Source organism: Leopardus geoffroyi, chromosome A3, assembly GCF_018350155.1.
Source record: "Leopardus geoffroyi isolate Oge1 chromosome A3, O.geoffroyi_Oge1_pat1.0, whole genome shotgun sequence".
NCBI classification, from domain to species: domain Eukaryota; kingdom Metazoa; phylum Chordata; class Mammalia; order Carnivora; family Felidae; genus Leopardus; species Leopardus geoffroyi.
This window is the reverse complement of record NC_059336.1, coordinates 28,355,156-28,365,696: the sequence shown is the minus strand read 5'-3', so window position 1 is coordinate 28,365,696 and position 10,541 is coordinate 28,355,156. Positions and strand designations below refer to the sequence as shown.

The window sequence follows — 10,541 nt, the reverse complement described above, 5'->3', positions numbered from 1 at the left end:
TTCCGAGCACCCCTGCTCAGCCTGTGTCTGCATCTGCCGAGCAGGTACGAGATCCACTTTGGGAGGGGCCGTAGGGGAGGGGACGGGGTGCATTTACAGGCCCCGCCAAGTCTGACCCTGAGGCAGGCTGGGGGACGCCCGTCTGGATCCTTCACCTGACCCGGGAGGGGAGTGATCCCAGCTGCCGCGACAGATGCGTGGCTGCACTGAACCTGCACGCAGCTCTCTGCTTCCCTCCAGCTCAGGAAGGATTTCTTTCTGCTCAGCTTTTCCCAGCATGCACCCTGGGACTCCCAGGTTGGCAGGGACGGTTTGAGTCCCCTTCACCCCTCCTCAGAAAACAGACACGACATAAAGAAAACAGGCCGAGGGTCTTGCTGCGTTTTCATGCTTTAATTCAGAGCTGTCTGCTGCAGGTACAACTCTGTCTGAACAGGACAAAGGAGACAAAGTGAAGACCCTCCCCACCTCCCCCCTTCCCGTGTCCCCTAAATTCTCTGTCGAGGGGATGGCCGAATGGAAGAGTACGCCGTGACATGTTTGCACTGTCCCCCTAGGTCAGAGTGGGGGTCATGAGTTCCCTGGGCTCAGGCCCTCAGTGGGCCCTGGTCCCAGAACTTTGTCAATGCCTGCCCCTCCCCAGGGCGCTGTCAGTTCCCCGGTGCTAGTGACGACTGGGAAGGGTGTTCAGTGGAAAGCTTAAGTTATCCCCTTGGGAGATGCTCGGAATAAACTCCGCCGGAGGCCAGCTCTCTGTGCAGAGTCCCAGCCCCAGCTCTGATTCCTGCCTGAGCCTGGACCAGAAGAGCAGCAGGGAGGCCCAGGCCCAGGTCCTCCAACTAAGCTGAAGCCACTTCCGGCTACTGGGCTCTAAGGGACCAGCAGTTCCAGGAGGTGGTTCCTGGGAAAATGTCCCTTAGGATCCAATCGGCTCCAGCTGGAGGCTGGGGAGAGGGGAGGCCCCCACGATTTCTGCTCCAGAAGCCGAGGGCAGGAGGGGAAGGCCACAGCCCAGCAGGAGGAGGTATTAAGCAAGAAGGAAAAGGGGAGCTGTGGAGGAGGAGCACTGTGCAGGCGGCCCGGGCCCCTGGCCTTGCCCTCCGGCCCCACGCTCTGTGCCCTGCATCACCAGGGCTGGGAGCCCGAGCCGGCAGGCCGCTGTGCCTCCGTCGCCCGGAGCCGCACACGCAGCGCTGCCCCTCTTGCATAGATGCGGACACTGAGCACACACACACACACACACACACACACACGGAGGGCCGGGCCCGGGCCGCCAGCCAGGGGGCCCCCCAGGGTCCGTTCCAGGGCTGCCGCCTCCGCTGACACGGAGAAGAAGTAAAGCCCCTCAGAGGCCCCAAAAGAGAAGACCCTCAACGCTGTGGGCGGGGGCCCGGCAACCCGGAGCAGCAACAGATGGGGGCAGCAGCCCCACTCCCCTCATGCGCCGCCCTTGGCGAGGGCCTTCTCCAGCAGCACAGAGCAGGCTCCGGCCCCAGCCCGGACCACGTCCACCAAAACACAAGACACGACAGGAAGGCCACAGATAGCAAGACACAGACAAGAGCAGGGGGGCTACGCGGCTCGACTAGATTCCAGTGGTGAAAAATATATAGATTTTATGTTGTCAAATATAGTCATACATTTATTTTCTCGGCAAAGCTTTGACTGTTTCTAAGGAGACGCTACGCAGCTTCGTGAGTACACGGCACAGGAGTCTGGGTCCACGGCCAGTCCCGGCTTGGCTTTGGATTGGGTTTGTCCACTGCCCCTCCATGTCACGACCCCAGTGTCTGCGGGGCAGCCCCAGCCGGGCCCCAGGAGTTCAGGTGCGGCTTGGCTGGGGTAAGGGTGCTCCACAAAGGATGGCTGGTCTGAGGCCCCCAACTGGTGGGGGGAGCTTTGGAGGCACAAAGCATGTGGCAGAGGGGGCTGTCGCCCCCATGGCTGGGCTGGCTGCCCACGTCCAGTGCATGCAGGTGCCCCCCACCCCCACCCCGCCCCTGAGTGGAGGGCGCAGAGAGGAAAGGCGGAGCCCATAAGTCAGGCAACGGCTGTCGGAGCGGCTGGGGTGGGCAAGCAGCCTTGGCAGAGAACCAGAGGGGCCCCTGGGCCGGAGGGACGAGTAAGACACGGGGTCCCACCAACCCCTCCCAAATGCGGGGCCCAACCTCTGAAGGAGGGGCGACCAGATGGGTGTAAGCCCCACCAGGGAGAAGGAGCGGTTTACTTTGTAAAATAACAGTGGTGGTAAAAGGTCAGCAGCTTTGCCGGGGGACCACATGTCCCAGGGAAGGAGGGGGGCAGGCCAGGGAAGCTCCCAGGCCAACTGGCCTCAGGCTGTGAGTGGGGAGACTCAGGGCACCCCCGCTTGCCCCACCCCATCCCTGCCTGGGAGACATCCCAGGGCACCCTGCTTTGGCCTGGACGAACATCATGGCTTCAGTATCCCATCTTGCCATCCATCCTGCTGGAATTCCTTCCAGAGGCAGATAGGTCAAAGTTTAGGAACCCTCGCCCTCGAAGGCAAACAGCCCCTCAGTGGAGACGCTGGGGTGCGTAAGAACCGAGCCCCAAAGTGAACATAGTGCAAAGCAGAAGTTGGGCCTGAAGCCCCCAGAGCAAGTCGGGGTGAGCTCCAGGGGCGGTCGTGGCCTGTGGCTTCTCAAACCAGCTGAGGACTGCCCCCACGGTGGCGGGGCCTCATCTCGGAAGGCTGGAGGAGCCCCCTGGAGCCTCCGGCCCCTGCCTCCTCCTCGCGTGCTGGCAGAGGCTTGGGACGGGACGGGAGCTGGGCTCAGGTGCGTGCTCCGGCCCCGGCGCTGGCCTGTCTGGCTCGGCTGTCGTGGGAGGAATGATCTGCGCCGAGAGGGGACTGGATCCCGGGGAAGGTCTAGGACGAACAAACACAGAGAACCCACGCTGCGCTCTGCCACCTCCTGCCCGTCGCGGTCTTTCCTCCGGCCCGTGCCCACGGCCTGGACGACGCTTCTGAATCCCAGCGCCGGGAGCGGCCTGAAGACGCCAGACCCGGTGGCTGCAGACACGGCTCCGAGTCCCGGGCCAGCTGCCTGTACTCTGGGAGGCGGCTGCCTCCGCGTGAGGAGATGATGGCCCAGGAGGCTGGACCCAGGGCAAGGGGCGGCCTGAGAGAGAAGGCGTGGGCGGGAGGCCACCAGACAGGACGTGGGTGTGGGGGGCAGGGAGGCTCCAGGCGTCTCAGGCCCAGCCTCCCCAGATCAACACACCAGAGACACTGTGGGCCGGGGCCGCCCCGCGGGAAGGTCCAGGAGGACAGGGCCGGGCCGGGGGGACCTCGCTACCTCCTCTGTCTGCAGTTCGTACAATCGGCGTGCCTCCCTGCCTTCGGTCTCTCTTCCCTTGTCTCCCGTCAAAGTTTTGGGACGCCTTCCCCCCACCCCGACTCTCAGCCCCCTGACACGGTTCACATCCTGAAAAAAAAAAAAAAAGAAAAAAACAAAACCACTTCCAAACCCGAGACCAAACAAGTAAGATGCTGCCCTCCGGGAACGAGCGAGAGGGAGAGCGGCACCCCTACAATCAGTGGTCGGGCCGCCGGAGCCGCTGGCGGGGACGCGGACCCCTCACAGCTGGGAGCCGCCGCCCGGCCCGCCCGGGCCCTGCTGGCTCAGCGAGCGGCAGCTGATCCTGCGGATGGAGTGCAAGGCCACTGTGCAGCAGCCCCGCAGCAGGGAGCTGATGTTGTAAATGGGCTGGCCCTGGCGTCGCTGCGAGCGGCACAGCCAGGCCACCGTGGGCACGGCCGGCACCACCACGGCCAGCAGATCCACGATGTAGTGGCGGCTCCAGTAGCTCTTGGGCTCCTTCTCGGCCGCGGCCACCTCCTCCTCGTCTTCCACAGGGCACGCCACGCTCACCGACGGGCTGGGGTCGGCACCGGGCCGGTGCGGGCTCGGCCCTCGGGTGACGGGCTCGGGGGCCTCGAGCTCGTCACCCACCGTCACCACCACGGCCGAGTCGGGGTCTTTGGGCCCCGGGGGGCGGGGCTCCGGCTCCGGGCACCCGTGCCCCGATTCGGGGACCGCCCCGCAGACCTGGGCCCTGGTCACTTTCTCCAGGATGGTGTCCAGGTCCGGCTGGTACTGCACGAAGTCTGTCTGGATGGCACGCTCCTGCACGCAGCTGGCCTGCACGCCGGCCTCCGTGCCACACAGCAGCTTCTCGTAGGTGTTGCTGGCAGGGAAGCGGGGGCCCAGGCTGAAGCCGCCGTGCAGCGAGCCCTCCTCGGGGCCGCAGTCCACGCCCGACGACAGCAGGCTGCTGGCCTCCAGCGCGTCCGTCCGGCTCAGCGTGTCGTCGGTCACCGCGAAGCCGCTGTCAGCCCCGTCCTCGCCCGAAGCCCCGGGCTGCTCGCCGGGGGGCCGGTCCCCGCACACGGCCGGGTCACTCAGCTTGGTGTAGGTGGAGCTGCGGGTGAGGGAGCGGGCGGGGGACCCGCCGGCCGACTCCCCGGCGCCATCCTCCTTGGCCGTGCCGTCCTGGGCCACCTCCATGCTGTGCAGCAGCGTCTCCAGCTTCTTGTTCTGGATGTTGATGTCCACGAAGTACTTCTGCAGCCCCTTGTCCTTGTCAATGAGGTTGTTCTTGACCGTGTCAATGACCTGCTTGAGCTGCTTGATCTCCTTGCGGGCCTCCTTCAAGGCCAGCTGGGCCTCCACGCGGTGGCACTCCTCCTCGATCCAGTCCTCCTGCATGCGCGACAGCTGTGTCTTCAGGTCATCAATCTCCGTGTCCCTGCGAGCAGATGACACACACACGCTCACTGCCTGGCCCGTCACCACCACCAAGGGCAAGCAAGGAAGGGGCTGTCACTAAGGACAGAGGGCCAGAGCACACAAGGCCTGACTCAGTGCCTCCTCCTTGCTCCACAGGGGGGAAGGGGGCGGCCAAGGGGGCCTCCTCTTGGGAGGAAGAAGACACGTTCGGGCCCCTCTGCATCCCCAGCCCTGGAGACCGTAATGCAGACGACTGTCCCCATTTAAATCCATCACCTACAGAAGAGATTAGACAAGAAAAACGCTCAATGTATACATAGATGCTCCTGCTATAAAAACCAAACACATCCACTTTAAAATCTTAACGTGCGACAATAAAAACTAAACCTAAAATCTCCGCTCTAGGGGAAGGAACACGGCCCCCTATGAAATCCGGTGCTGAAAACTGTCCGCGGAGGGACACCGGGCCGGGGACGCGGGGGCAGGCCGTGGGCCGCTTTGCTTTGCTGAGGGATGTTCCAGCCGCTGTGTGGGGGGAGGCTGCCGATTTCACACCTTCCCTCAAGTGGGGGGATGAAGAGTGGTGGGTGGAACAGAGGAAAGTGATGACAACAGATGGCCCTCTTTTAGTCACGTTCAATGTCTCTGCTGTGTATCTACTATGAAGAGGGTGGGCCCAAAAGATGGACAAAAACGCACGGGCCACTCCCAAGAGGCGAGGCACGTGCCAGGCACACCAGACACAGGCGTCTGAAACCCCCGAGTCACAGATGAATCCGGGGTGCGGGGGACAGAGGCGAGTTAGATAAACATCCTATCAAGTCTGGAGGTAAAGGCAGCGCGAGATTGGACAGGATGCAGTGAAAGCAGTGAGGACAGAGGAAAGCCATTCCTGACACGGGAAGTCCTGTCGGGGGGTGCCCACCACAGCATCTCTCCCAGCCATGTGGCCCACGTGCCCCGAATTCACGGAAATGCAATCCACGCATGGCTAGACCATCACTCTGAGGGTGAGGAGTCCACCAGGGACATCATTCCAGATCAAGCACCATGCGCTTTTCAGAGTCAGATGGAATGTGCAGCTCAGGAAATGAGGCCAGGACTCATGGTCACAGGGACTGGGATGAGGGGCTGTGGTGGCCGTGAAGGTCGGCAATGGCATTATCTGGAAAGCAGCGGACTGGACCACCCAAAAGGACACAACTCCGTGATGGTGCTACTCAGAGTGGCAATACCAGATGTACCAGCAGGCACGGGGGACCCTAACTGGGACTCACTCTACGGATACCCTCTGCACTGGTGCTGAGTCCTGGGAGGGAGAGCGAGCTTGGAGGAAGGGACTGGGCATGCTCAGTGTGGCCGGGCCCTTCCCCTCTCTCCTTGGAGCCAGTAGGACCCCAGGCCAGGGAGCTGTGGCTTCCCCACCCCGTCTAGGACGTTACATTTGAACCGAGCCTCGAAGGAGGAGTTCGCCAAGGAAGCAGGACGGGGGCAAGGCCATCTCGGGATGTGGGGACACGGCAAACAAAAGCACAGAGTCTAGAAGCTTCTTTAAGGAGAAGGTAGGTGACTGCAGGAGGCAGGTATCAAAGCGAACACACGGAGAGCGGGCCGTGTGGCAGGGGGGCAAGCAAAGAGCCGCCGCAGGTTCCCGCAAGCGTGGCCAGGGATTTGAGGTGTCGGCACGTCCATGCCAGGGCGTCGTGCCCAAACCACACAGGCAGACGTCTGCTCCAGCCGCTGGACCAGCCCCAGAAAGGAAGCGACGTGATGGGCTGTCTGCTTCCTGAGGACATTAGTGCAAATGGCCAGGAAGAGCCAGGGCATCACTGAGAAGATGATGGGAGCTAAAAATAGAAATCCCAACTCTACAGACCAGGAGGCCCACAGAATGCCACCTGTAACTTCCTGTGGTTCAAAACCACAACAAACCCAAACCAGATTGGCTACTTGGCAGAGCACTGGTCACGGAAGGGGTGCTCACGCATGGCGTATGCTTCTCTTTATATGCCGTGTCCAGGATAGACAAATCCAGAGACACAGAAAAGATTAGCGGTAACCGGGAGCCTGGGCCGTGGCTGCGGTTGTGAATGGCGTTTGTTTCTGGGGTGATGGGAATAGTCTGGAATTAGATACCAGTGATGGGGGCACGATTCTGTGACTATACTAACCATCACTGAATTGTACACTTTGGATAGGGAAACTGTAGGGTTTTTTAAAAAGAGGAAAGAAGCCATGCTCACGGTGGCCTGCCCCGGCCCTCAGTGCCCGGCACAGCGTGGGATCCAGCTCCCAGCGGCTGCGGATTTGAACTGACACAGCGCAGAGGAAATGATTAAGGTGATGAAGAGATCAGAGGGCAGTCCTGAAGCTTCAGTCATAAAGATTGAAGCTGCTGGCCCAGAAAGGTAGCAGCTGAGAGGGTCACGATCTGCCCTCAGGTCTGGAGAATGAGTTCAGATGGGACCGTGGGGGGCGGGGGGGCTGGGGTCCCCTGGGCTGGGTAGGAGCTCAGGAAAGGTTTCTCAGGATCTCACATCGTCTGTAAGTAGATGAGCAGAAAGGCTTATGGGGCCTGAACTGGTGGGCCCAGAGCCCCCACCCCCCCACTGGTGACTCCTTGGGTAGAAACAAATAGGGGCTGAGGGGGTGTCCTCCACCCCCAACAGGGAAGGTGAGCCAGGAAGGATGCCCTGTGGCCCTGCTCCCCAGGTGGAAAGGAGCCAGGGGGTAAGAAGTGGCCAAATGGGGCTGCCAGGCCCAAAGTGGGAGAGCACCACCTTGGGGTGTGGGGAGGACTGGCCGGCTGTCAGGGGAAGCTGCCTGCAGTCAGGGAGAGCAGCTGAGGGGAGCATAGGGGCGGCTGAGGGCTCTGGAAAGGGGCTCCCCCAGGGCTTTGCCGGAAGGAAAGGGCAGGCCGGGTGCCGGGAAGCCCTCAGCGGCTCCTTCCTCCTGGAAGTGCCCCAGGGCCCTGGGTCTCCAGACCAGCGGGTCTCCAGGGCTGCCCAGGGCTGCCCACCCACCCCCAGCCCTCCGCCAGCGGCTCACCGGTCCTGGAGCCGGTCCTGCGTGTCCTTCAGCCGCGCCTTCAGGTGCCGGATGCACACCTCCTTCTGCTGCAGTGGGGTCAGGTACTGCTCTGGGGTGGGGGGCTTGACGCCATGGTTGTCGCTGCACAGCGTGTACTTCATGGAGCGCCTGCGTGGGGACACATGTCAGCGCGGAGGGAGGAAGAGGTCCCCAACCATCACCAGACAGCTCCGGGCCAGGCTTTCCCCCAGGAGCCCGGGTGGGCATGAGAACACCCAGACCTTCCGGAAGGTAGGTTCTGTTAAAGCTCTTCTGGGGGCACCTGGGTGGCTCAGCCAGTGAAGCATCTGACTTCTGCTTAGGTCGTGATCTTGCGGTCAGCGAGTTTGAGCCCCGTGTCGGGCTCTGGGCTGACAGCTCGGAGCCTGGAGCCTGCTTCGGATTCTGTGTCTCTCTCTCTCTCTGCCCCTCCCCTGCCCACGCTTTGTCTTTTTCGGTCTCTCAAAAATGAATAAACGTTAAAAAAATAAAAACTCTTCTGTGTGAAGACCACAGTGGGGAGCTTGGGGGTCCTCTAGTTGGGGTGGGGACACACGACAGCACACGCACAGCCTGGCACCGTGTTCTGTGCCCTCCTGACGCTATCGGTCAGCTCAGTGCCAGTAGTGATCCCAGAACTCATGTGTCCAGGCTCCTAACCCAGAGAATGCGTTTGGGGGCCAGAGGCCGGCGTGGTCCCCCTCCCTGTGTCATTCCCCCAGGGCCTGCGTGGCGGCAAGGCCTCCCCCCCCCCCCCCCCCGTGCAGGAGCAAACACCCCCCAGAGCCGAGAGCCGTCACCGCCTGGCCTGCAGGACCATGGGGGAAACAGCGGGTACAGACACGTGTGCACGCACAGCGGTCTCCAAACACACTCTGACGCCCTGCTTGCCATCCTCACGGACACACGAGTTTGCACGGCCATGCACACGTATTTCCTTGGAGTACACATCTGAGTACAATTACCCCGGTCCGTCTGTGTCTGCGCGCCCACCTGCGTGTGCGCACACCCGTGCCCGTGCGTCCTGCCACCCCGCAGCCACCCTCGGGGGCCACTCACGCGTACTAGGACGCCGGCCCACACGCGGGTTCACGCAGACGCACACAGACCCTTGCCACCTGCATACGCGCTCGTGCTCTGAGGGCACACACAAACGCACGTGTGATCGCTCACCAGCTCGGGGCTTTGCCTCGTTAACGGCTGAACCCTGAGCTGGCAGCAAGCCGGGTGCCACATGCAACCTGGCCCCGGGTGGCACAGATGTGTGTGTGGTGTGTGTGTGTGTGTGTGTGTGTGTGTGGTGAGCACACCCTGGACCCAGCTCAGCAGAGGTGGAGGGATTCCCACCCAGTGGAGGACGGAGAGCCAAGGCTTGCACCCAGCGGAGAGCACCCGATTTCACCAACACACGCGGCCCAGCCGCCTCGACTCACAGCTTCCTGCCTGTGGGTTGTTCTGTTCACGAGGAAACCTCCTTGGGTCTTGTCTTAAAAGCCTGGGCACGTTCTCACACAGTCTGGCAGAGGCCTTGTGGCCGTCCGACTCCTGCTCCTTTAGGGGCCGGCCACCCCCGCGTCTAGGGAGGGGCAGTGACATCGCCAGGTCTGACCCTGGTTCGCAGAAGCAGCCACCCCGGAGGGAGTGTGAACGGCTCTGTGGGAGCCGGCTAATGTTTATGGAGGAAAGAAGTCTTTCTAAACCGTCAGCTATCAAAGAGAATGTGTAGACAGAGGCGGAGAGAAAGAGAAATGATTCTCCTCTACTTCCTCGCCTCGTGGTCCCTAGGTTTAACTCAGGTCACATCACACGCTGGCCTGTTTTTTCCGCGTGACAAGGGGCAGAGGGGTGGCGTGGGTCACGAGCTGGGGACTCCACCTCTGCGGACTCTAAGAATCTCCTTCCGAGAGAGAAGCCAGCCAGCGGGGCCAGGGCCCCACGCTGCGGACATCCCAGCGGCTGCCACGCAGGGACTCCAGCTAGAGGGGCGCCGGTCTGTGCCGAGTGACAAGGGGCTTCTCGCGGGGCCCCGGGCTCCAGGATCAGTTAAGCCAGCGCAGTTGAGAATTATAGAACAAGTAGCCATTCTCACGCTTCCTATGTGCTTTCATGGGTTTTTCTCTAATGTGCTTTTTTGCTCTAATGTAACACTTAACACTCATACGTTCTTAGTCACTAGCTCTATCCTTGAAGGGGAAAAAATATGTTTACATATAACCGAGAAGAAGAATACACCGTGATTCATGGCTCTCCACTATTCACGCCCCGGAACACCTGGCTGTTTGCACCGAGGCCACAGCCAAGGCCCCGCTGCTCACCCACAGCTGACACTGTCCACATGGGCAAGGAGACCCTCTCACGGGATTTTTCAGCCTCGGGGCTGGGGCCGCCCCCGTGGACTGCCGTGATGATGACACGCGTTGCAAAAATCTGCTGTGAAGAAGTATTAAAGTTGCCCGTCACATACTTTTCGAAGTGAACGCATCCGTCAGTGCCACTCACACCTGCTGCGCGCCACCCCGAGCTGGGGTTGCAGCCAGGAGGCTGAGGCGTGGGTCCTGCACATGCGTGTCACCCGTCACGCGTGTCGTGGCGGAAAACTCTGAGAACAGCCGTCTCGGCCTGATCTGAGCATCACTTTGCACCAATGACACCGTCTCTGCCGGAAGGCCAAGGCCAGCCTTCGCCAGCCTGGCGGCCCAGGACCCCCAGGTGGGACCA

The 10,541-nt window shown here is 61.7% G+C and overlaps 1 protein-coding gene across 7 annotated transcripts in view; it reads right to left on the bottom strand.

The window, feature by feature from the left end:
• Positions 1-378: 378 nt before the first annotated feature.
• SNPH (syntaphilin) overlaps positions 379-10,541 on the bottom strand; it is a 36,499-nt gene continuing 26,336 nt past the window's right edge. For all 7 annotated transcript variants that reach the window (XM_045445053.1, XM_045445048.1, XM_045445050.1 and 4 more), the window contains 2 exons: positions 7,803-7,952; positions 379-4,773 (listed from right to left, as the gene is read on the bottom strand). In XM_045445053.1, the coding sequence (XP_045301009.1) occupies positions 3,603-4,773; positions 7,803-7,952 (1,321 nt within the window). In that variant the 3' untranslated portion in view covers positions 379-3,602. The remainder of the gene's footprint in view (positions 4,774-7,802; positions 7,953-10,541) is intronic.